The 27,507-nt window shown below is 42.7% G+C and overlaps 1 protein-coding gene across 2 annotated transcripts in view; it reads left to right on the forward strand.

Moving 5' to 3' along the window:
• The window catches only part of c8h11orf54 (chromosome 8 C11orf54 homolog), a 37,169-nt gene that overhangs the window by 4,947 nt on the left and 4,715 nt on the right, over positions 1–27,507 (forward strand). For both annotated transcript variants that reach the window (XM_073053557.1, XM_073053556.1), the window contains exons 2-7: positions 2,377–2,475; positions 7,668–7,741; positions 12,826–12,927; positions 14,716–14,892; positions 16,298–16,447; positions 25,287–25,400. In XM_073053557.1, coding sequence (XP_072909658.1) covers positions 2,377–2,475; positions 7,668–7,741; positions 12,826–12,927; positions 14,716–14,892; positions 16,298–16,447; positions 25,287–25,400 — 716 coding nt within the window. The remainder of the gene's footprint in view (positions 1–2,376; positions 2,476–7,667; positions 7,742–12,825; positions 12,928–14,715; positions 14,893–16,297; positions 16,448–25,286; positions 25,401–27,507) is intronic.

Below are 27,507 nucleotides of genomic sequence, written 5' to 3' on the forward strand. Positions count from 1 at the left end.
CTATCTGGATGCATCGCAGCGTTGCTAGGGCAACAGCTCTGTTCATGACTGCAAGAAATAGGAGAGTTGCAAATACTGCCCTGTCCATCATGCAAACTCCTCCCTCAACTCTAGCTTTACCTCTAGGAAGCAGCAAAGGACCCCTCCTACCCTTCTAAGTTGGGCGGAAACCCCTGATTCAGTTCTGTATTACTCTACGATCCTCTAATCTAGATAATCTAATGACCATAGAGTTTTTGCTTGATCTGTCATCCGTGCTGAGTTTGATAATCCTATTGGCACAATGGTAGGACTCCAAAATTGACCTCATCCCACTAGATTGTAACAGGGAAAATTGGTTGGAATTGGCAAAACAGATTGTTTACCCTTCCTACAGTTCCTTGTGGTAAATGGTGGGTTGGGTTGATGTGGATTCAACAGTGATGCCCCACACAATTGACCAAACTTGAGCTGCAAACATTATTAAAGTACATACATAAATGATCAGTTCTCAAGCAGGGTCCTCTAGTGAATTGCGTCACAAGAATTTAACTTTCAGTAGAGAACAATGGAATTGACAACAAGAAATGAGTATTGAGATGTGTTTTTAAACTGGAATGACGCAATGCAAATACAGTGGAAAGGTTATAGGGTCGTAGGTTCTTTTTATGCTCACTTTGACCATAAAAACGTGGAAGCATCTTCATGAACTGCCACAGCTCCTGATGACCCTATGATGTCAGTCTTTGAGACTTCAGGAGGGTGAAACCACAGACGTAGCTGAATACTAATGACCTGTGCTGATTAACTGGCTGGAGTATTCACCAACATCTTTAACCTCTCGCTTTGATAGTCTGAGGTACCTCCCTGCTTCAAATATACCTGTGCCTAAGTAGAGCATGATGACCTGCTTCGATGACTATCATCCAGCATTACTTACATCCACTGTGAAGTGCTTTGAGAGGTTGGTCTTGAAATGTATCAACTCCTGCCATTAGAAGCAACTTGGATCAACTGCAGTTTGCCTACTGTCATAACAGGTCAACAGTAGATGCTATTTCATTGGCTCTTCAATCAACCCTGGAACATTTAGACAGGAAAGATGGGTACATCAGGATCCTCTTCACTGACTACAGCTCGGTATTCAATATTTAAAGCTAATCAATAAGCTTTGAGTCCTTGGCCTCAATATCTCCTTGTGCAATTGGATCCTTGATTTCCTTACTTGCAGACCTCAGTCAGTCTGCAACAACATCTCATCCACAGTCTTCCTCAGCACAGGGGCACCACAAGCCTGTGTGCTTAGTACCCTACTCTACTGGTTTTATACTTACGACTGTGAGGCTAAGCACAACTCTGATGCCATATGTAAGTTTGCTGACGATACCACTGTTGTTGGCCGAATCAATGGTGGTAACAAATCAACAGGTGGGAGGTAGATTCAAAATCTGTCTGAGTGGTGCTACAACACCAGCCTCTCTCTCAATGTCAGCAAGACCAAAGAGATGATTATTGACTGCAGGAGGAGTAAACTGGAGGTCCACTATGCAGTCCCCATTGGGGACCAGAGGTGGAGAGGGCATCATTTCAAAGGATCTGTCCCAGGCCCAGCACGCAAGTGTCACTACAGAGAAAGCACGGCAGCGCCTCTACTTTTTCAGAAGTTTGCGGAGATTCGGTGTGCCACCTAAAACTTTGATAAGCTTCTGTAGATGCGTGGCGGAGAGTATATTGACTGGTTGCATCGCAGCCTGGTATGGAAGCACCTTGTACGGAAGAGCCTACGAAAAGTCATGGATACGGCCCAGTACAGAGGGTAAATCCCTCTCCACTATTGAGCACATCTACACGGAGCGCTGCCGCAGAAAAGCAGCATCCATCATCAAGAACCCCACCATCCAGGCCATTTCTCTTCTCACGACTGCCGTCAGGGAGAAGCTACAGGACCTTCAGGTCTCACAACACCAGGTTCAGGAACAGTTATTATTCCTCATCCATCTGGCTCTTGAACTGGAGGGGATAACCTCACTTGCCCCACCACTGAACTGGTCTCATTTTTGAAGGACTCTGCATCTCATGTTCTCGATATTTATTGCTTATTTATTGTTGTTGTTATTTCTCTTTTCTTTTTTTTAATTTACAGTTTGTTTTTTTTGCACATTAGTTGCTGTCCGCCCTATTGGGTGTGGTCTTTCATTGATTCTATTGTGTTTCTTGTAATTTTTGCAAGAAAGTGAATCTCAGAGTTTATATATGTTGACATACTTTGATAATAAACTTACTTTGAACTTTGAGTCTAGATTACTACAGTGCAGAAACAAGCTCTTTGGCCCATCTAGTCCATGCTGAACTTTGAGGGAATAAAATGCCTTTTAAAATCTGCTCCTTCTCTTTCAGTGCTGCAAGATGGGTTGAAGAAGAACTTTGCAGAGGTTCAGGTATCGGTGGTGGACTGCCCTGATCTTACACAGGAGCCCTTCAGCTTTGCTGCAGCAGGTTAAGTACTGATTATGTTTGTTTGTTTGTTTAGTGAAACAGCTCCCTCTGGCCCCCTTCAGGCCATGCCATCTAGTAGCCCTCGACAAACCCGACACACCCTAACCTAATCAAGGGACCGTTTACAAAGACGTATTAACCTAACTGGTACGTCTTTGGACTGTGGGAGGAAACTGGAGGACCAGAGGAAAACCCTCGCATTCCACGGGGAGGACACACAGAGACTCATTAGAGAATGGCACCGGAAATGACATCCGGAATGTCCAAAGCTGTACTAGTGTCACACTACCTGTGCTATTTTATATTACTAAATCTCTTAACTTTTAACTCCACCGTGCAAATCTCAAACTACTGGCTAGCCGGCCCTACAACTGATAGAACAACCACTGTGTATGTTTCACACACTGACCCAGATAGTAAGTATAGTTTGAACCCTAATTCCATAAAGTGACACTAGGCACAGGAATATCAATGTGAGGTGATTGACAAGAAATGATAAAGTAGTGGTGGTGGGGGTTGTGGAAGGGTGGGTTAATGTGTGGAGGTGCCTTACTGCTTGGGGAATATAACTGTTTTTGAGTCTGGTGGTCCTGGCATGGATGCTACGCAGCCCCCTCCCTTATGGGAGTGTGGCAAACAGTCCATGAGCAGGGTGGGCGGGATCCTTCATGATGTTTTTCGAGCGTCTTGCTATATATATGTCCTTGATGGCGGTAGGCTAGTGCAGGTGATGCGCTGGGCAGTCAAACTATTTGTAGAACAAGAAAATGAATCTCGGTTGTATGTGGTAATGTATACAGTAGGTACTTCGATAATAAATTTACTTTGAAACTTTCCTGCCCAATGCAGTGCGTTTTCCGTCCCGTGATGCGACATGTTATGATACTCTTTACTGTGCATCTGTAGAAGAATGTGAATATAGACATGAATAGTCCAGCTCTCTTCAGCCTCCCCAGAAAATAAAGGCAGTTTTTAGCTTTCTTGATTGTGTAGGATTAGCTCTTGAGTACTGTAGAGATTGTGCCAGATTTTAAAGTAGCTGCAGAGAAGTAATGGTGTGATTTCCACTTATTTCTATTGTAACAGTAGTCAATCTGAAAGAGAAACTTCGTCAAAATTGCATTTTTAACATGTAAGAGAATTTCTCTTGTGTTTCTTCCCCCCCCCCCCCCCCACCCTCCAAGGTTATTTGCAGGTCGCCTTGACAATCACATTTTATTTGGAACGTAGGAGAAGAATTAGGCCATTTGGCCCATCAAGTCTACTCTGCCATTTCATCACGGCTGGTTTATTGCCCCTCTCAACCCCCTTCTTCTGCCTTCTCCCCTGTAACCTTTGACACCGTGACTAATCGAGATTCTGTCAACCCCTTCTTTAAATATACACAATTACTTGGCCTCCATAGGCGTCTGTAACAATGAATTCCACAGATTTACCAGCCTCTGGCTGAAGAAACTCCTCCTCAGCTTTGTTCTAAAGGGACATACTTCTATTCTGAGGCTGCACCCTCTGGTCCTATATTCTCCCACTATAAGAACATCCTCTCCACGGGGTGTAATTTTCTCATATTTTATATAGAATGTGGATTCAAATAATTTCTTGCCAGAAGATTTGAATGCAAGAATAAAACTGTCATGTAGTTCCCAGGCAAAACTCTTATCTGGGATATAGTCGAAAGATCTGGTTACACTTCCAAAGGATATTCCTGTTATCGATGTTTTCCAGAACAGATACTGGGATAGGGTGATGGGGATGGGATGTTACAGGGAGGGTACAGTATGTAGAAGGAGAAGAGATTAAGCAGACGCTTGGAGTCTGAATGAAGGGATGAGACAATATTTGTATTCCTTTAACACAAGGGTTCCCAATCTTTTTTATGCCACGGACCAATATCATTAAGCAAGGGGCCCGTGACCCCAGTTTGGGAACCCCTGGTTTAACAGGAGGGTGGCTATGAGGCTCAATATATTAAAGTGGAGGTAGGTTTTTGGATATTAAGGCAATCAAGGTATAGAGTTAGTGCAGGAAAGCTGTGTTGAGGTAAGTGATCAGCTAAGATCACATTGAAAGGCAGAGCAGGTCTGAGGGGAAATAATGGATATTATTTCTCATGACATTTACCAGCACCCTTCTCCTGCTGGCAGAACTGGTCCTCGTCTCAACAGTTTTTCCTTTGGCTCCTCCCACTTTCTCCAGACTCGAGGGGCAGTCATGGGCACCTGCGTGGGCCCCAGCTATGCCTGTATTTTTGTAGGCTACGTAGAACAGTCAATGTTCCAAGCCGTGCCTGGTAATGGTCTCCAGCTCTTTCTCTGCTACATTGGAGACTGCATTGATGCTGCTTCATGCACTCATGATGAGCTCATCAATTATATCAACTTTGCCTCCAACTTCCACCCTGCCCTTAAATTCACTTTGTCCATCTCTGACACCTCCCTCCCCTTTCTCAATTTCTCTGTCTCCATCTTTGAGACAAACTGTCAACTGATATCTTCTATAAACCTACCGATTTCCACGGCTATCTTGACTATACCTCTTCCCACTCTGTCTGCTGTAAAAATGCTCTTCCCTTTTCTCAGTTCCTTTGTCTCCTCCACATCTATCCCCAGGTTGTGGCTTTCCAGGACATCAGAGATGGCTTCCTCCTTCAAAGAATGGGGTTTCCCTTCCTCCACATTGATGCTACCCTCATCAGCATCTCCCCCATTTCCCAAACATCTGCTCTCATCCCATCTTATAACCATATAAAAATTACAGCACAGAAACAGGCCATCTCGGCCCTTCTAGTCCGTGCTGATACTAACACTCACCTAGTCCCACTGGCCCGCACTCAGCCCATAACCCTCCATTCCTTTCCTGTCCATATACCTATCCAATTTTACTTTAAATGACATCTTCTTGCTGTCTTAACAGTGATAGAGTTCCTCTTGTCCTTACCTACCACCCCATGAGACTCCACATCCAACACATCATCCTCTGCAATTTCCACCCTCTCCAAAGGGATTCCGCCACTGAACATAACTTTACTCCCCAACCCCCCACCCCGCTTTGCATAGGGATCACTCCCTCCATGGATTCCTTCTCCATTCATCTCGCTCTACTAACCTCCCTCCAGGCACTTGTTCCTGCAAGTGGCCAAGGTGCTACACTTGCCCATGCACTTCCTTTCTCACCTCCATTAAGAAACAGTTCTTCCAGGTGAGGCAACATTTCACCTGTGGATCTGCTGGGGTTATCTGTTGTGTCCGGTGCTCGCAATGGGGCCTCGTCTACATTGGTGAGACCCATTGTAATTTGGAGGACTGCTTCATCGAGCACCACCACATTTTAATTGCGATTCCCATTCCTGTTCTGACATATCGGTCCATGGCCTTCTCTTGTGCCAAACTGATGCCACGCCTTATATTCTGTCTGGGTAGCCTCTAACCTGATAACATGAATATTGATTCTCCTTCAGTTTAAAAAAAAAATCCCTTCGCCTCCCCTATTTTTCTGTTTCCCTCTCTGGCCTCTTACCTCTTCTCACCTGCCTATCACCTCCCTTTGGGTCCCCTCCTCCTTTTCTTTCTCTTATTGTCCACTCTCCTCTCCTATCAGATTCCTTCAACTCCAGCCCTTTACCTTTCCCACCCACTTGGCTTCACCTATCACCTTCTGGCTATCCTCCTTTCCCTCCCCCCACCTTTTTATTCTGGTGTCTCACCCCTTTCTTTCCAGTCCTGAAGAAGGGTCTCAGCCTGAAATGTCAACTGTTTGTTCATTTCCATAGATGCTGCTGAGTTCCTCCAAGTAAGGGAGGGAGGGAAGGAAGGAAGGGGAGAGAGAGAGGGAGGGTGGGAGGCAGGGGGGAATGGGAGAGAGAGAGAGAGAGAGAGAGAGACACACACACACACACACACACACACACACACACACACACACACACACACACACACACACACACACACACACACACACACACACACACACACACACACACACTTTCCAGCAGTTTATATTTCATAACAGTAATTTATATTCTACTCTGTTATTCGATAGTCTACTGCACATTTGCAGTGCCTGAATGCCTGGTGATGTATTGATTTAAAATAAAATTGTAAGAATCATGTTTCTGAAAATAATGTAATGTTCACTCACAGAAAGCAACACGTACCCTTCAATATGTTGAATGCTTGTCTGTTAGTTTTTGCATACTGTGTAAATAAATCGATTTTAAAAGGCCTTAAATACTACAGCACTCTTTCGCTATGAAAAGAGAAAGTTAACATTTCAGTTTGACTTTTCATTAGACGTGAAAAGGTAGGGATTCTTAAGCTGCAGAGAAAGGTTGAGGGAGGGAAGGGGGAATTGAATGGACATGTGGAGTTAGAGTTGAAAGCGTGCTAAAGGGTTTAATAAATAACAAATGTAAGTCTGGAGGAAGTGTAAATGGGAGAGGATGAAGTAGAATCTGGATTTACTCGAAGAAGAGTTCTTTAAAATAAGCTTGAAAAATGAAATGCACTCCATCAAGCAAAGGGGAAATGAAAAAGCGATAGTTGTGTGCTTTTGACAATGACCAAAGAAATAAGTAGGCTGTTAGATTAAGGAGAACATTCGAAAGGGTGACACACAGTGGTTAGTGCTAATATAAAGCAGTGAATGAACTATAGATTTATATTGAATGAATGGATAATGGTAGAGAATAAAACCGGTGGAGAAGATCACTTAGCACTTACAGTGGTGCTTCTTTCTAAAGAATTTAATGAAAATAGAGCTTCAAACTCTGGTGAAGAAATTATTCTTAGTTTTGTATTAAATATGTCCTCATTGCTGGTTTCACTGAAGTCAGTAGAAAGTTCAGTGGCCAATACTGCTTTGAGCTGATTTCTTGCACCCTTTTACAAAATAGATTTCGTGCTACACAAAATTATCCGTCAACATGCAGAAGTCTGCTGATGTTGGAAATTCAAGTGACACACTCAAAATGCTGGTGGAACGCAACAGGTCAGGCAGCATCTATAGGAAGAAGTACAGTCGACGTTTCGAAACGTCAATTGTACTTCTTCCTATAGATGCTGCCTGGCCTGCAAAATTATCTGTGTAACTTTTCTTGAAGGTTGTGAATTAGCATTGCATTCATATTAAGGATTATTTAATCTACTGAATTTTTTGGAACTGAACGATTTTTATAATGTATTTTTATTTTGCAGGTCTATGTGGGAAACCCAGAATAGCAGACGTGGGTGGAGTTCCTTACCTTTTACCCCTTCCACAAACTGATAAGGTGCGAATGGTTTCAGCTTGGTCAGACTTTGACATTTTGTGACCTATTCTTCTAACTATTGTTCTGAGAGTCCTCACAAAGGGTACAAGATTCCTTAATTTGTTTTGTGCCGTGTTGTATGACGTGGGCGATCATGGTTTTTCCACTACCATGACTGTTTTTGGCAAATTTTTCTGCAGAAGTATTTTGCCATTGCCGCCTTCTGGGCAGTGTCTTTACAGGATGGCTGGCCCCAGCCATTATCAATACTCTTCAGAGATTGTCTGCCTGGCGTCGGTGGTCACATATCCAGGACTTGTGATATGCACCAGCTGCTCTCATGATCATACACCGCCTGTTTTCAGGGCTTCATGTGACCTTGATCGGGGTTGGGGCGGGGCTCTGCAGGTGCTCCACCTTGCCCAAGGGTGACCTGCAGGCTAGTGGAGGGAAGGAGCACCTTACATTACCTTTGGAAGAGACATATCTCCACCCTGCCACCTAGGTACAAGATTAGAAAGGCATTTTAGTTAATGTATTTTCAAAATCTATAGTGCCCTATTAAAATATACACTTAGCTCTTAATTCATTCATATGTCAGCTTGATTTATAGAAGCAACCATTCTAGCTGTGACTGAGTGGGTGAACAGAAAAGATTTCCTACTCTCAACCATGAAATTGTTTTGTGAGTTCAGTTTGAAGAACTTTTCTGCATTTACTATACTATGTTAAAAGTGACCACAAGATCATCTATCAGTTGCCATAGTTTGGTTGGTGTAAGGGAGATGAATCTGCACTTCAGATAGAACAGTGCTCCCCGTATCATAAAATGTGCATCCTTTAACTTGCTGTTACAGTGGAGCAGTCCTTCCCAATGCAATGTCCTGAAAGGACCATTCCCTTTGCGGCTCACTGTTATGCAACGCTCTTCCATCTGGGCCAATCACTCCACTGTTCAAGGTGTGTCCTCGTGGAATGATGAGAGATGTAATATCTGTCCTTTTAACTCTTCCTTTCCCACCATCCTGGCAACCAAAACAACATTCCCTCTTTTTTTTTTACAGGTGTATGGACCAACCATTGCTCTGAGTAGAAAATTTTTGTATGGCCTGTAAACTGTGCAGCACTTTAATAAAATACTATATAAAAGAATAATCCAGCTATGCGGCAACAAAGGATAGGTGTGTGGGAGCATTTCAGTTACTGCGTGGCCGTGCACTTGCTCAGCGCAGAGGGAACAATGGCCCAAACGGTCCTTTCTGGTGAAGCAGTGTTTCACTTCACTTCTTCCAGTGTGTCATACTGCACTTGCTGCTCTTGATGTGGTGTCCAAGTGCAGTGTTTGCAAAATACATCCTTTCACTCCACAAGAGGGACCCTGACCTCCCAGTCACGTGCCATTTTAATTCTCTGCCCTATTCCCCATTCTGTCGTCTCTGTCTTGACTCGACACGATAGCACAGTGCTCTACAGTCGCAGCAACCTGGGTTCTATTCCTGCCGCTGCCTGTAAGCAGTTTTTATGTTCCCCCTGTGACTCTGTGGATTTCCTCCCACTGTCCAACGATATATTTATTGGCTCGGACTGCTGTATTTTTAAAGTAATCATTACCTTGATAACTCAGTGTTCAAGTTCAAAGTAAATTTATTACTAAGTCCATACTGTATATGTCACCATATACAACCCTGAGATTCCTTTTCTTGTGGGCATTCACAGTAAATACAAGATACTCAATAGAATCAACAGCACACATCAGGACAGAACAACCAATGTGCAGGAAAAAAAATCCAGCAAACTGTGCAAGTAAAAAAATGAAAGTGGGGATAAAAGGAAGTAGTAATAATCATCAATAAATAAATAACGAGGTGAAGAGTCCTTGAAGGTGAGTCCCTAGGTTGTAGGAACAGTTCAGTGATGGGGTGAGTGAAGTAAGACCATAAGACAAAGGAGCAGAAGTCAGCCATCGAGTCTGCTCCACCATTTTATCATGAGCTGATCCAATCTCCCCTTTAGTCCCATTCCCCCGCCTCCTCACCATAACCTTTGATGCCCTGGCTACTCAGATACCTATCAATCTCTGCCTTAAGTACACCCAATGACTTGGCCTCCACTGCCGCCCGTGGCAACAAATTCCACAGATTCACCACCCTCTGGCTAAAAAAAATTTCTTCGCATCTCTGTTCTGAATGGGCGTCCTTCAATCCTTAAGTCATGCCCTCTCATACTAGACTCCCCCACCATGGGAAACAACTTTGCCACATCCACTCTGTCCATGCCTTTCAACATTCAAAATGTTTCTATGAGGCCCTCCCCCATTCTTCTAAACTCTAAGGAGTACAGTCCAAGAGCGGTCAAATGTTAACCCTCTCATTCCCAGAATCATTCTAGTGAATCTTCTCTGAACCCTCTCCAACGTCAGCACATACTTTCTTAAATAAGGAGCCCAAAACTGCACACAGTACTCCAAGTGAGGTCTTACCAGTGCCTTATAGAGCCTCAACATCACATCCCTGCTCTTATACTCTATTCCTCTAGAAATGAATGCCAACATTGCATTCGCCTTCTTCACCACCGACTCAACCTGGAGGTTAACCTTAAGGGTATCCTGCACGAGGACTCCCAAGTCCCGTTGCATCTCAGAACTTTGAGTTCTCTCCACATTTAAATAATAGTCTGCCATTTATTTCTTCTACCAAAGTGCATGACCTTGTGACTTTCCGACAATGTAATTCGTTTGCCACTTCTTTGCCCATTCCCCCAATCTATCCAAGTCTCTCTGCAAACTCTCTGTTTCCTCAGCACTACTGGCCCCTCCACCTATCTTTGTATCATCAGCAAACTCAGCCACAAAGTCCTCTATTCCATAATCCAAATCGTTGATACACAGCGTAAAAGGAAGCGGCCCCAACACGGACCCCTGTGGAACACCATTGGTAACCGGCAGCCAACCAGAATGGAATCCCTTTATTCCCACTCTCTGTTTCCTGCCAATCAGCCAACGCTCTATCCACGTATGTAACTTTCCAGTAATTCCATGTGCTCTTATCTTGTTTAGCAGCCTCATGTGCAGCACCTTGTCAAAGGCTTTCTAAAAATCCAAATACACAACATCCACTGCATCTCCCTTGTCTAGCCTACTTATAATTTCCTCAAAAAATTGCACTTGGCTTGTCAGGCAGGATTTTCCTTTAAGGAAACCATGCTGACTTCTGCCTATCTTGTCATATGCCTCCAGGTACTCGGTAACCTCATCCTTGACAATCGAATCCAACAACTTCCCAACCACCGATGTCAAGCTAACAGGTCTATAATTTCCTTTTTGCTTCCTTGTCCGCTTCTTAAACAGCAGAATGACATTTGCAACCTTCCGGTCCTCCAGAACCATGCATGGCCTGGATGGTGGGGTTCTTGATAATGGATGCTGCTTTTCTGCGACAGTGCTCCGTGTAGATGTGCTTAATGGTGGGGTGGGCCACGTTCACTGCTTTTGTAGGGTTTTCTGTTCAAACGCATGGATATTTCCATACCAGGCTGTGATGCAACTAGTGAGTATGCTCTCTACCACGCATCTATAGAAGTCTGTCAGAATCTTAGATGTCATACCGAATCTTTGCAAACTTCTGAGAAAGTAGAGGTGCTGCTGAGCTTTCTTTGAAATGGCACTTGCATGCTAGATCCAGGACACATCCTCTGAAATGATAACAATGGGGGATTTAAAGTTGTTGACCCTCTTAATCGGTGATTTTCCCCTCTCTTCCCCCCTCCCATTGAGAACTGACTCATGGACCTCTGGATTCCTCCTCTTGGAGTCAATAATATCTCCAAGGTTGTTGACATTGAGAGAGGGGTTGTTGTTGTGGCACCACTCAGCCAGATTTTCAATCTCCCTCCTATGTGCTGATTTATCACCCTTTGATTTGATCTATACCACTGGTGTCTTCAACAAATTTAAATATGGCATTGGAACTGTGCTCAAAACAGGTAGAGCAGGGGGCTAAGCGCACAGGCTTGTGGTGCACCTGTGCTGAGGGAGATTGTGGATGAGACGTTGTTGCCAATTCGTACAGACTGGGGTTTACAAGTGAGGAAATCAAGTATATAGTTGCAGAAGGAGTTATTGAGGCCAAGGTCTTGAAGCTTATTGATTAGTCTTGAGAGGATGATGGTATTGAATGCTGAGATATAGTCAATGAAGAACATCCAGATGTATGCATCTTTGCTGTCCAGATGTTCCAGGACTGAGTGAAGAGCCAATGAAATGGTGTCTGCTTGACCTATTGAGACAGTAGGCAATTTAGAGCGGATCCAAGTTGCCTCTTGGGCAGGAGTTGATACGTTTCATTACCAGCCTGTCAAAGCACTTCATCACAGTGGATGTAAGTGCTACTGGACGATAGTTGTTGAGGCAGGCTACCATGTTATCAGACTTCTCAATACCCAGAGCCTACTGCCCTATTGTCTTGTTTATTATTTATTGTAATGTCTGCACTGTTTGTGCACTTTACGCAATCCTGGGTAGGTCTGTAGTCCAGTGTAGTTTTTTTCTGTGCTGTTTTTTACGTAGTTCAGTGTCGTTTTTGTACTGTGTCATGTAACACCATGGTCCTGAAAAATGTAGTCTCATTTTTACTATGCACTGTACCAGCAGTTATGGTCGAAATGTCAATAAAAAGTGACTTGACTTGACTTGATGTTCCTGTGAGGTACTGATATAATTGAAGCCTGCTTGAAGCATCGCTGAAGTGAGAGGCTAAAGATCTCAGAGAGCACTCCAACCTGTTGGTCAGCTCTGGTATTTAGTACTCGGCAAAGTAGCACTTCTGGGCCGGATGCTCTCTCTGGATTCACCCTCTTGAAGGATGCTCTCATGCCGGCCTGTATATACTCTGGTTTATTCCCTCTGTTCTTTTCATTCTTTTTTCACCACTCATTTAATTTACTCTACTTACTCTGTTTTCATTGAAAACCTTGCAGTGCAGTTTACTTGTAACAGCGTTTTCTAGTTTTGTTTTGCATTTCCAGCACCTGCAGTTCTTTGATCCAGCCATCACGGGAGATATGATGTAATAAAAAGGACACCAATGTGGTTTTGTTTCTGTTTGCAGATCTATAATCTCAGTACTGTCGCTGAGCAAGTGGAACTGCCAGGTGCCTTCATTCTCGGAGCTGCTGCAACATCGTTTAAAGCTGTTGGTGTGAATGCAGAGGTACAATTCACTAACACTGCTCCTGAATGTGTTTAGAAACTGCATACAGTATCCTTATGTAACAAGAACATCACCTTAAAGAATAGAGAACAGTAAAGCAGGTCACTTTAGTCTCCAAGTTATTGTGTGATTTCTTATTGATTTAATGGTCTAGTGACATGGTAGATAATTATATTGTGTCATGTGTTTCTGTGCCATGGACCTGATTATGATCATTATTAACACCCGTGGATGTTTATCGCTGCCTATTTTACTTGAAATGTTGGAAAATGCATGGTTGTGCACTTTGGTAGTAGAAATAAATGTGCAAACTATTTTCTAAACGGGGAGAAAATCCAAAAATCTGAGATGCAGAGGGGCTTGGGAGTCCTTGTGCAGAACACCCTAAAGGTTAACTTGCAGGTTGAGTCAGTGGTGAGGAAGTCAAATGCCACGTTAGCATTAATTTCAAGAAGTTGAGAATACAAGAGCAAGGATGTGATGCTGTGGCTTTATAAGGCACTGGTGAGGCCTCACCTTGGGTATTGTGAAAAGTTTTAGGCCTCTCATCTTAGAAAAGGTGTGCTGGCATTGGAGATGGTCCAGAGGAGGTTCACAAGGATGATTCCAGGAATGAAAGGGTTATCATACGAGGAATGTTTGATGGCACTGGGTCTGTACCCGCTGGAATTCAGAAGAATGGGATCCCCGGATCTCATTGAAACCTTTTGAATGTTGAAAGGCCAATACAGAGTAGATGTGGAAAGGATGTTTCCCTTGATGGGAGAGTCTTGGACAAGATGGCACAACCTCAGGATAGAGGGGCACCCTTTCAAAACAGAGATGTGGAGAAATTTCTTTAGTCAAAGGGTGGTGGAATTTGATGCCGCATGCAGCTGGGGAGGCCGGGTCGTTGGGTGTATGTAAGGCAGAGATTGATAGGTTCGTGATTGGACATGGCATCAAAGGTTACGGGGAGAAGGCCGGGAACTGGGGTTGAGGAGGAGAAAAAAAATATTGAATGGTGGAGCAGACTTGATGGGCCAGTTGGCCTAATTCTGCTTCAATGTCTTGTAGTCTTATGAAATCATTGGTGTTTGACTGAAGAATCATTTGTTAACTTCAAAGTCGTTAAAATTGATATTTATAAAGTTGCCTTCATATACAGGACCTTGTAAAATTATTCAGCCCCCAACCCTTTGTTCACATAAATGACTATTAAAACCAGAGATTTTGAACAATATAATGAGAGTTTTTATTTGTGAAAAACATGCTCCTTCTTCACTGCAGAGCCCAAAAAACGGGGAAAATTGTTGAGCACGAAAATCTAAAAATACAAAAATGGAAATGTCAGCAGTTCAAAAGTATTCATCCCCTTAGCTCAATACTTAGTTGAACTACCTCTTGCTGCTATTATGGCCAGTCTTTTTGGATAAGTCCCTATTAGCTTAGCACAATGTGTTGGAGCTTTGTGCTGTGAAAAAAGCACATATTTCATAAATAAAAATTCTAAGTTAATTGATCAATATCCTGTTTTTTTGTAATACAGGCGGAATGTTTTTTCTGACACTAGGTTGAGAGCAGTATTTGAATCCAAACGTTTCCGAGACTTCATCTGTGACAACAATATCGAAAGTGGGACCTACATGGATTTACTTTTCCTAAATGACTAATTTACTGTGTTTTAATTGAAAACTGCAGTATAGTTTACAGTAAATGTAACAGTACATTTGGAGTTCCGCTAAACAGCGCTCTATGTAAGATGTTCTGTATAAATATGTGTACATTTTTTTTTGTGTTTTGCTTTAGCTTATGCCTAATGTCTTCACTAAAGGAAATGGGAAACCTGACGTAAATCACAGTTACAGTGCCAAAATAAACCCAGCCACAGGTGGATTTATCCTGGAGAAATATGGGGAAAAGTGTAAGACCTGCGATTTTGCATTACTGGCTAATTTGTACATCAGTGAAGGGAAACCTGGAAAGGTGAGTGAAACATAACTCCATATATTACCTATATGATTGTACATTCCATGTTCATGAGTCTTTAACATATTAAAACTCTCTCCTTTATTTTTCTCTTGGGATCTGGACCCAACTGACAATAGTAGGATTTATTAACCCTGCACAAAGGAGGCAGTTCACTGATGAGTTTGGAGTTTTCTGTAGACCACATCATCAGATTTCTTTCCATGAAGGAGACTGATAATCTAGATGTGTTATTTCCTCTTTGACCATGCAGTGATTTCATGGTTACTAGATTTAATTTTATATTTACTTAATTACTTTGAATTTTAATTCTCCATCAGTAATGGGGCTAGATTCAAAAGACAGAAATGGATGTGGTCTTAAAATGTTTCTCAGACATGGAATTCATCTTTGAAATGGGAAAGGAAGTGGCTAATGATCTGTTCAAAGATCAGAATGATGTAAGGTTCTGAGCTGGGTCATTGTCAATTAAAAATAAAACTGGGTCAGATTTGTTTGCCCTACCAACTGGCAGCTAGGAGGGCATCAATAACTCATTCATGCCAAAATATCATGAATATGGAAATATAGTATTGTTGCAGACTTTTCCATTAATATTCTTATCTTAATCTGTATCCTCCACTGGACAATAATTTTAATGTGTATTCTGTAGGGTCTAGTGCTTTCTCAGCAAATACAACAAATAAACTCTTCTTGGGCTTCCAGCTGGGTACAGGTATTGATTTTAATCGACATTTCAATGACAAACTCTGCCATCTACATCAGGGTTGATGCCAGGGCATGTCTAGTCCGATGGTATTTCTAACCCTATCGTCCATCCCTCCTGACTGGTTTATTGTCATCCAATCAGGTTTCTGCTGGCCCACCTTGTTTACAATTGAATTCCAGTTCTTAGAGCGAGACCTTTGTCTTCATTATAATTCTTTTCCTCTAGTTTTATTTCAATGGCTTCCTTCACCAAGCGGTCCTTGGCTTGAAAACTTCCAAGGAGGGTGAATACTTTTTATAAGCATTGTAAATACCACCGGACTAGATATGTCCAGGCATCAACCCTGATGGAGATGGCAGAGTCTGTCATTGAAACGTTGATTAAAATTAATATCTGTACCTGGCTGGAAGCCCGAGAAAGGTTTACTCATGAGTATTTTAATGTTTATTTTTGTCAAACTTTATGTCTTAATTTGCAAATATATAGTGATCAAGTTGGTGTATTAATAAATTCTCATGGTAGCTTGAAATCACACAGCATGATTTAATAAGAAATTGATTATACAATTGTGGTTAATTTTGTTAAGTGCAATTTCAGTGTATGTATTTACATTACATTAGTGGGTTTATAATGGATTTACACAGATTCTTCAGATTGATTTTTGACTTGTGGTTTGATGTTGTTGTTGATTAGGTTGTGGAAGTAAGGAGCTGTAGAAGAACAGGACAAAGTAACTTCGTAAGCTGCATGAGAGAAGCACTTGCAAAACATTTTGGAGATAAACCTGTAGCAATGGGAGGGGCTTTCCTCATTCAGAAGGGAAAGGCCAAGATTCATGTTATGGTAAGTACCAGCACATGTTGTGTCTACTGAAGATATGTATGGAAAGGTTGGGAGGGGATAAGAACGCCACACATTTTCCCATTCATGCGCAGAATGCTTAATGGAAAAGTAGACACAAGCTACTTAGAGAAAGGAGCATTTAACTATATGTGGTTCAATGCTTCCTCTGGCTGTAGTTTCTTCTCGTATCCTAAAGATGTTCTGGTAGTTTAATCATCCAATGTAAAGTATTCTTTTTTGTAGATAAATGCCAAAAAAAAAATCAGAATTAGAGGGCTTGTGTTAGGCTCAAGGCATGGGGGTACAGGAAGAATAGGATAAATGGGTTTGCTCCCCTGGGAACCAACATGGACCCAGCAGTGAAACGTTCTCCTGGTTTGTTGTTAAATATTCCGATCATAACATAATCATATGTATACACAAGCTTCTGATCACGTTTCAAGATTCCTCTCATTCAAGCACTTACTTATTACTAATTTAAATGAAAGTGGTATCTTCTCAAAGGGAGTCATATATAATTTATACGGCTTATCTCTAAGATAATATTTTACAACCACTAAATTGCTTGTAAATGTTGTAAAGATTGATTTAATAGTCACCTTGAATATTCAACATGCATAGGAGCTCACCATTGTTTACGAATATCCAGATTTAGATGAAGTTATATATATCCCATTGATAGTTTTTCTTCTGAATAGGGAGTCTTAGTTTCTATCCATCAGGACTACTTTCTGACTAGGGGTATCATCTGAATTGGAAAGTGAGTTCAGAAATTTTGGGTACTGAGCATTTCCAGCACAGTTTTTAGTTCAGAATTTCAACATTCCTTTGGCAATTTTAGATAATTATTTTGCATTTGCACCTCCCCTGGCTTTTCGTCATCTTAAACCTTCAACTTTTTGTCTTTGATGCATTCATGTCAATCACCTCTCTTGCTTCTCTTTGCACCCCCTTCCCTTTCTGTGCACCTTCCAACCATCTTACATTTCACTGCTGATGAAAAGTCACAGTCCTGAAGTGTAAACTATTTTTCTCTGCACCGATTTTGCTTGATCTGCTGAATAATTCCAGTTTCTGTTTTGTTTTTCTTCTAGATTTCCACCACTTGCAGTGTTTTGTATTGCTTTGTTAATGTTTTTATATTTCACTCTCCTTCTCTGCTTTCATGTAGCTCCTACCACCCATGTCATTCATTCTCTCTTGCTCTCCATGTCCTGATATTCACTTCACTGTCTTCCTTTTAAAATAAATTTTAATTTGTAATTTCCCTCAATTTTGATGGAAGTTTATCAAACTGAAACATTAACTCTGTTTCCCCTCATCACAGAAGCTGCCTGACCTACTGAGTATTTACAGCATTCTCTATTTCTGTTTCTCACTCTGTGAGAGATCGAAGCTCTGGTCTTTGGCTATTGACATGAATTAAAGAAACAAATTCATCCCTGAGGATCTGAACCATTGTTCATGTAATGTATGGAGCTATTTCTTTTAGAACAATGACCTCCCCTCAGCATTACGTATTGCTCTCTTGTCTACACATGCACACTGTTTGCTCTCTCACTCTCTCTCTCTCTCACTCTCATTGCAATGTGAATACACCAGCTAAAACCATCTCCGGAGTGTGTGCCTTTATTTAATTGTTAAGTAGTTGTGTACAGTCACAACAAATTGGCAATGAGTACGAACCTGAATGTCAGAGAATATTGCGACCTGTACCGACAGTGACGGGATGAAACGGCGAGTGTTAAACAGCACGAGAAAGCCGAAGGACACGTGAGTAACAGTGAAAAAATGTGCTGAATTTGAAGTGAAAATGTGGTGACAGTTTCAGTTCGGAAAGTTGACCAGTTTGATAGGGCTCATGGTTGTTATGCTGCGTGTAGTGGGTAGTGCTTGTCGCTCTCACTTTCAGCTTCCGCTGCTGGCGAGCAGACTTGCGAAAAGGAGAGCTGAGTGTGCATGTCTCTCCCTACCAGTACGTAGCCTCACCAACAGCAAGCCTCATATAGTGCCTCCTCGCTGGCGACACATGGAAACTGAACTCTTTTCGGACTCAGGCTGAACTTCAGAGGATGGGGAGGTCTGGCCCCTGCATACGTAGCACGCAGGCCTGCCAGTGTGCGGACACACCCTGGTGCTCGTGAACCAGATACCCAGCTATGGGTAAGTAGCCCCACTGCCTTGTGGGCAGCCTCGGGGGAGACGAAGGCTAGAGGAGTAAACTCAGACAGCAAATCCGGAATGGAGCCTCTAAGGCGGCTGGATGTCTTCGAACATCCTTCCAGCAGCCAAGCTGGAGCCAAACATATTGCTTCATAAGCTTTCCTTTGGACTACACTGGTGAGGTCAAGAGAGGGATCTTGATGACTGGGCATCTCAGGATCTCCATAGCTTCCACCCAGGTTTGTGATTATGATCATCATCACCCATTGTCCTTCGAGACAGATGGATGCCAACCACTGAAGGCTGTAGTTGTATATTGAGAGGGTGGAACCTTATTGTAACGCAAACAATGTGGAGGAGTTAAAGAAAGCCCCGGCACTTCTTAGCTTAATGGGTGCAGGAATGTACAGTCTCTTACACCACCTGGAAACCCCTGCAAAGCCAACAAACAAGATGTAGTTTTACAAAATCAAATCACTTGAGCCCTAAACTGCTGGTAATAGCTGAGAGATTTAGATTTTACAAACTGAACCAGTCAAAAGATGAAAACCTTTCTGAATACACTGCAGATCTGTGCAAACTTTCCCAGTACTGTGACTTCTGATGCATTCAGGGACAGGCTTTTATGTGGCATGCATAGTCGAAGCACTCAAAAGAGGCTACTATTCGAAAGAGACTTAATTGCAATATCATTAGAGGCTGCAGCACAGGATGTGGCAGAACTACAGAAAAGGAGGTTAGAATATGAAATGCACAAAATGTTTCTGAATTGTGCAAAAAGCCAAGAATGTTATTGATGTGGCAAATTCTCCCATGATGCAAATGACTTGGTTCAAAGAAAGTCTGCAGAAAGTGTCACAGACGAGGTCACGTAGAGAGAGTGTGCAAGGCAGACAAAAAATACAACCGAGTGAAAAGTCTCAAACACAAAATAAGTAAATGCCTAAACTTACCGAATGTAAAACAGAATCAGACAACACAGAGTCTGACAATGGTGAACTGTCATGCCTAGAACTGCATTGTATAAATGAAGCAGATCATAAAATCATCTGGATCACAACAGATATGTTTGGTGAAAACTGAAAATGGAGATGGATATAAGGTCAGACTTGTCCATAATTACAGAGGTTGTGATGTATGGAGGCCAAGCTCAACAGTTAGAGCTTCATGTATTGAAAAGTGGAGGGCCAGCTTTGGACGTGAATGGTTGAGAAAAATCCAACTAGGACTGGCACTCAGTCCAAGCTCTCAGTGTGACGTCAATGGGCAACGGCAGCCCAAATGGTAGCAAGAACCAGAGAATGGCATAGATGCTTATTGCTAATGAGAAGGTGTTTGAGAAGGGGATTGGTACACTCGAAGGCATGAGACCAGAATTAAACTGGATGAAACAGCATCATCAAGATTCCAGAAAGCGTGCCCAGTGCCTTACGCTAAAGTGGATGCTAAACTGCAGAGCTTGGAGGCATCTGGAATTCTCTTCAAGGTTGAGTGGAGTGATTGGGCCAAGTACATTGTCCCGATGATCAAGAAAGGGAAGGCTGGAGCTGTTTGCGTATGTGAGGATTCCTAGGTGGCTGTCAACCCGGTGTAGAATCTTCTGCCAAAAATAGAAGACGCTTTTGCATCTTAGGCAGGAGGGAAGAGGTTTTCAAAGATTAACATGTCACAAGCCTATCTGCAAATGGAGATAGAGGAGTCAAGTAGGAAGTTCCTCTCAATCAACACTCACAAGGGACTGTTCCAGTATAATCGTCTTGTCTTTGGCATGGCATCAGCTCCAGCAATTTGGTCCATTGCTCTTTGCCAAGTGCTCCAATATATCCCAGGAACACAATGTTACCTTGATGACATCATTGTGACTGGCAAAAATGACAAAGAGCACCTCCAGAACCTTGGTAGAGTGCTTACCAGGCTGAGTGAGTATGGTCTGTGTGCAAAGAGAGAGAAATGTGAGTTTTTCAAGAATAAAATCTCCTATTGTGGACATGTTATTGACAAGCCTGGGTTACATAAGTCACAAGAGAAGATTGAAGCAGAGCTACAGGCACCCAAACCAGAAAATGTGCTACAACTCAGATCATACTTGGACCTTGTAAACTACTACTGCCAGTTTCTCCCAAACATTGCTACACTGCTGCACCCATTGAATGCACTGTTACAGACAGGAGCAAAGTGCAAATGGTCAGAAAGATGTGAAAGAGCTTTCAAGGAAACAAAGAGACTAATAACATCAGATGAACTGCTCATCTGTTGTGACCCATCCCTGCCTGTCAGACTGGCGTGCGATGCATACCCATATGGTATTGGAGCCATTTTGTCACACACTATGAAAGATGGATCTGAATGCCCAATTGCATTTACTTCAGGATCACTGACGAGCGCAGAATGCTACTACACACAGGTCAACCGAGAGGCCCTAGGCCTAATACAGGGAATAAACAGTTCCATCACTATCTCTATGGGCAAAAGTTTACACTAATGGCAGATTCCCAGACCTTTGTGTCCATTTTCAATCTCAGGAAAGGAGTTCCAGTGGACTGCTACCCAGTAACAATATTGGGCACTGTTCCTAGGAGCCCACACTTATGACACAAGAGTTCAAGGGCACAAAATAACACAGAAACGTCAATGACTTATCACGTCTTCCACTATTAATAACTGAAGAAAAAAAGTCTTCATACCGTGACCCAGCAGAATTGTTCCACACTACATTGGTGGACCAGTTGCTGGTAACAAATTCTGAAATGGAAAGGGAAACAAGGAATGACTCGACATTGTCAAAAGTCTGTGAAATCACCATGCAAGGATGGCCAGCTCATGGTAACACTGTGTTTCCAGAGTTCTCAGTGAGACGAGACCAATTGTTGGTATGTCAAAGAACCCTAATGTGTGGATCCTGTGTTGTGCTTCCCTCTAAACTGTGCACTAGAGTGTTAGAAAATCTGTGTAAAGGACACCAGGGTACAGTCAAGATGAAGAGTCTCACCAAGAGCTATGTGTGGTGGCCGGGAACAGATAAACAGATTGAAAACTTGGCCTAAAGCTGTTCAGGATGCCAAAAAGTTCAAAATGCACAGCCACAGGCACTGTTAAAGAGTATGATAAAGAGTACATATTAACTTTGCTGGGCCATTCATGGACTCCATGTTTCTGATTGCTGTGGATGCTCATTCTAAGTGGCCATAGGTTATACCAATGAAATCAACCACCTTAGCAAAGACTATCTTTGCCAGAAATGGCTTACCAGAACAAATTGTGAGTGACAACGAACCACAATACACAAAAGAAGAATTCCAACTGTTCATGAAGAAAAATGGCATCAGACATTTCAAGTCAGCTCTTCACCACCCAGCAACGAATGGGTTAGCTGAAAGGTTTGTCCAAACCTTCAAGAAATCCATTAAAGTGATGGACAAGGAGTACATTTCTCTACAGCAGAAGGTGGACAACTTCCTTTTTGTGTATCGGAACTCTGTTCTTGCAATGACAAACCAAACACCTGCAATGCTGTTCATGAGCAGGAATCTGAGATCTCGCATTGATCTCCTGAATCCAGGCTTCCGGAGGGAAGTACAGAATAAACAGTTCAACCAGTTGCCAAGTGAAGCAGCAAGGAGCTTCGAGATGGGACAGGAAGTCCTAGCGCGTGATTACCAAAAAGACAAATGGACATCCGGTAGAATACCTACAAGAAATGGACCACTGATGTTACGCAGTGGATGTTAGAGATCAGACATGGGGATGACATGTGGACCAGATACTGGATGATTGACGGAAGAACACAGCTGAGTCAACTACATCCAACAAGATGAACACATTACAGTCACTGGACTTGCCTCACAGTGATGATGTCACTGACAGTAACATGACACTGGAAACCAAGAACTTTGTCTTAGACAAGACACTTGCCAAACCTGATGCCATCACAGAGGTCCAGAGGCACTATGAGAACATTATCGTTGATAAAACACCTGCCAAACCTGATGCCATGCCACAGGTCCAGAGGTGTTATCCTAAAAGAAACAGAACCCCACCCAAGTGACTGAACCTTTAGGACTGTGAAGTTAGTTATGGACTGTTATTGTGAAAGCATGTTTATTTGGAATATGGGTTTCTGAAAGTGAGATTGAATGTCTTGTAAATACACAGTTTATGTTGCATAAAGGGGAAAGAAATGTAATGTATGGATCTATCTCTTATAGAGCAATGTCACCCCTCCCTTAGCACTACGTATTGATTCATTATCCCCCCTCTCTCCCCCCCCTCTACCCATCCCCCTGCATGCATTGATTTATTTCATTGATATGTAGTTGTGCATAGACGCAGCAGTTCCAACAACTTGCTGTCTAGATTTTGCTGGTTTGAGTGTAGAGTTACTAAGGTTACTAGTAAGGTAACTGCCTGGGGTTACTAAGGTTCTGGATTTCTGTCTCTATGTATAACTTGGAGCTGTTTTGACACCAGGCCCCCTTCCCACCACTCCTTTGCTTTATACTTCCCAACATGCTGTCAGACACTTGAAGACAAGTGGGGTTTAAGCTGGTGCCAATGAAACAAGTGGTGGGAATTTCTCAGAAGCAGCAGATTTCTTGGGCTCCTGGTTGTATCTTTGAATACATAGCTGAACAATCTCATCAGTACTGCTTCATCAGAAGGGCTCCATGTTTGACAATATTTTTAGATTGGGTGGAACAAGCCAGGTTGTTGTTTGTGGCGTCCACGTGTGATGACTTCTGTTAGTTTTCTTCAAAAACAAACAAGCCCCTGTTCTCTTGATGAGCAAGCTTTAAGTGTGTGCAATCTCAGGTGTTGAGAACAAATGACAGCGATGGCTAGCAGTATCCCTCATAGGTCAGTGCCCTGATCTGATTCCACTCACCATAAAATCGGTCCATCACTCTGACTTGCCAATAACCTTTGAATTCAGCATTTACCCAGAACAGCAAAGGACGTTTTTCTTTAATTCAGAAGACAATTCTGGCCAGCTTTAAGTCAAGGTAATTAACAGTGATTTTCTTTGCAATGGGTGTTCATTTTTGGTGAACTCCAGGAATAATCAGAAGCATTATTTATCGGAGGACTCAGTCTACCTTTAAAGGTCCAGAACTAACAGCATTTCAATGGGCTTTTGGGAAAAACCTTACTCAAAGGTATCATGCATCTTTGGGATCATGCATTCCTCAGTGCCAAATAACAGGGGGGATCTTTAGAAGGATCTCAGAAGCCAAGGTAGTGAGGAGAATTTTCACCCAATTTATGTGCCAACTTTAACAAGTGGATTTTTGCATGCAACCGGAGCCACTTGAGATGCTGTTTGTATTTAGATCTAAAGATGGAATATAAAATTTAGTAATCAATCATTTAGTATGCTGCTTGTTTTGATAAGGATACAAAGCAAGCAGCATGCAATTGATCAGTGCAAGAGCACAGTGGCTGCATTATTGGAGTAGTTGCCAGAGGACTCCAGACTATTGATTTTTGGAAACTTGAGTTCGAATCCCACCACGACAGTAGTGGAATGAAAATTCAAGTAATGGAAAAAAAAAAGGAAAAACATTTTTGAACCATTAATGGTGACCATGAAAGTATAGGAAGAAAATTAAAATTGACTGTTTTATTAATGTTCTACGGGGCAGAAAATCTGCCATTCCTACTTGGTCTGGGCTAAATGTGACTTCAGATTCTTAAACTACCTCCTCGGTTCACACCACTCCAGGATAGCAAATAAATAATGGTATTGCCACCAATAGAAGGACATCCCTTTAGAACAGAGATGAAGAGGAATTTCTTTAGCCAGAGAGTGGTGAATCTGTGGAATTCATTGCCACAGACAGCTGTGGAGGCCAAGTCATTGGGTGTATTTAAAGTGGAGGGCTGATATGTTCTTGCTTAGTGAGGGCATCAAAGGTTACGGGGAGAAGGCAGAAAAACGGGGTTGAGAAGGATAATAAATCAACCATGATGGAATGTTGGAGCAGACTCGGGCCAAATGGCTTAATTCTGCTCCTATGTCTTTTGGTCTTTGCCTCCAGCTGAATAAACTAAAGAAGTAATCCACTTCTTGGAACTAAGTCTAGATGGGGAACAGGAAACCAACTCTAAAGGGAGTGTGCAAATTAAACATTTCCATTTCCTTGAGGTTCTGATAAATAGATGCACTGCGTTGGTGGGGCTTATGTCTAAGGTGGGGCTCCTCAACTTCGGAACCATTGTGAACCACGTGCCTAATTAGGAGAAGGTTATCCACGCTGCCAAGAAATTGCCTAACCTTTGTTGATTAGGTTGTTCCCAAGCTCCGTGATAAAACCATTGACAGGAGGAAAAATGTACTTTATCTGTGAGCTGGTATTATCAATGTAAGGTTGACGTCACGATGATATAATTCAGCTCGGTGAGCTGCACCATATTGTGACCTCAGAAGGTTACTCCCAGGGTTTGAATTACCGCTCAGTGCCCAAGAGATGGCAAGCTTCTCCACTGTTTGGAGCCACTTTTGCAAGGAATCCGATCATTTGTTTTATCTTGAGTAGCTGGCAATTCATTCTCTAAAACAAAAGATGGGTGCACAAATGTAATATGATACAGTATCATTAAAAATACCTCTGTTGCTATAACTGGTATTTTTTTGGTTTAAGTATTTGAAGTCCTTGATATTTTTTTTTCTCTTTTCCAGCCTGACTTTTCTCCCAGTCCTCTGAACAGTGATGAGGAAGTAAACAAATGGCTGAAATTCTTTGACATGAGTGCTCCCCTCATCTGCCAGTCTGTGTTTGTGTCTCATGACCTGGTAGGTAACAAAGCTTATTACAAATGTTACATTTTCAAGCACTTCAAATTCAGAGTAATAAACGCTTGATTACTTGATTTCTGTAATTTAGTTTAATAGTAGTAGACGGCCGCTGATCCCAGGGGATCATGGGTTTGTGCCTCTGGTGGATTGTGTCCTCTCCAGGGCGGGAAGATTTGAGGAACCGGCTGTTGTCTGCCCATGCGGCGACCCCCTCTCCACATCACTGATGTAGTCCAAGGGAAGGGCAAGCGCTGATACAGCCTGGCACCAGTGTCGTCACAGAGGTTGCCAGAGTGAAGTTGTAAACAACATCAAACTGCCTTAGGGACCCCGGCTCCAGATTTCTTCCTCGGGGTTTTACTCCCGAAGCCTTCCCATGGGTGGGTATGGCCACAAGGCAGCAGAGATTTAAAATCAACGTTCTCCTTCTCCTAGGTGGGCTGCTGTCCAAGGCTGACAAGCCCCACCTGCCTGAACCATCTTGATTTGAGGCACCAGTAGTCTGCCTTTGCCCCTTCTCTTGTCAGTTTCTCCGGCACTGTAGTAGCTAAGCCACATGTGAAGGCCAAGAGTCGGACTTGGTTGTCAGAGGCTGTTAGAGATGCAGGGCATTTGGAGCACTTTATAGGTAGTGGGAGCTTATCCCCACTACCACTCCAGGCTATGACAACCTTAGAAACCATTCAGTTTAATACTTACTACATAATTATACTGAAGCAGTTTCTGTTTTTCTTTATTTTAGCTTTATAAAATAACTTGTGATAGGAACTTATTTTATAAAGGAAGTTTTCAGTTTCACAGTGTCTTTTGATAAGCTTATAGATGTGCAATGGAGAAATTGATGTGAAGATATTAAGCTCTGGTGCTTTTGGCCAGGGAAGTGGATCTGTGGAGTTGTGCAGAATATTAGCTGCCGGTATTCCTGCCCTTTACATCCATAATGATTCCTGCCCCTTACATCCGTAGTGATTCCTGCCCCTTACATCCGTAGTGATTCCTGCCCCTTACATCCGTAGTGATTCCTGCCCTTTACATCCGTAGTGATTCCTGCCCCTCACTTCCATAGTGATTCCTGCTCCTCACATCCGTAGTGATTCCTGCCCTTTACATCCGTAGTGATTCCTGCTCCTCACATCCATAGTGATTCCTGCTCCTCACATCCGTAGTGATTCCTGCCCCTTACATCCATAGTGATTCCTGCTCCTCACATCCGTAGTGATTCCTGCTCATTTGTTTGTAGTTGTCACTGTCAATACGTTAGGGTTCCCAGTGCCCATCGTGAGCCAGTAGACTGCATTCCATGGGGGAAAGAAAGAGTGCAGCTTCAGGAAGAGAGCAAAATAAAAGAAAAAGAAAAAACATTTTATTTTCCCTTCAGCTGACACTCTTCAGATTTTGGAAACTTGCTGGGATGAGCTGCATATTGAATTACAATACAATCGTGTAGGCCTCCGTTAGTCTTGATAGACCATGGATTTGCACCTTGGAAAGTTTCCAGGGCGCAAGCCTGGGGGTAGTATGGAAGACTGGCAGTTGCCCAAGCTGCAAGTCTCCCCTCTCCACGCCACCAATGTTGGTCAAGGGAAGGGCATTAGGACCCATACAGCTTGGCGCTGGTGTCGTCACAGAGCCATGTGTGGTTAAGTGCCTTGCTCAAGGACACACACACAAGCCTCAGCCAAGGCTCGAACTAGTGACCTTCAGATCACTAGACAAACGCCTTAACCACTTGGCCACATGCCAACACAACAATACAATATTAAATGCAAAATGACCTGGAACTTGGAATATGTTATAAAAAAAAAATTGGGGTTAACATGGCACTAACCCTAAACCTAAAGCAATGTATCTGTGATGAGATCAATTGCTTCAAGCTTCAGATTAGCTCAATAGCTGTACCTAGCTTGAATGTGCTACAATAGAACAGGTACATGGGGCCGGGAACGTTTCACTGGGTTGATTTGAGATCAGGGCCTTGAAAGGGGAGTTGGGAAATCTACGTGTTCAGGAGGCCAGATCGTGGGTTAACTGGCAGAGCCCTGAAATGCAAGTTCAGTAGGCGGAGGTGAGGGTGATCAATGCAGTGTATTGTAGAGGTAGTGGT

The sequence above is a fragment of the Hemitrygon akajei genome, chromosome 8, assembly GCF_048418815.1.
Source record: "Hemitrygon akajei chromosome 8, sHemAka1.3, whole genome shotgun sequence".
Classification (NCBI taxonomy): domain Eukaryota; kingdom Metazoa; phylum Chordata; class Chondrichthyes; order Myliobatiformes; family Dasyatidae; genus Hemitrygon; species Hemitrygon akajei.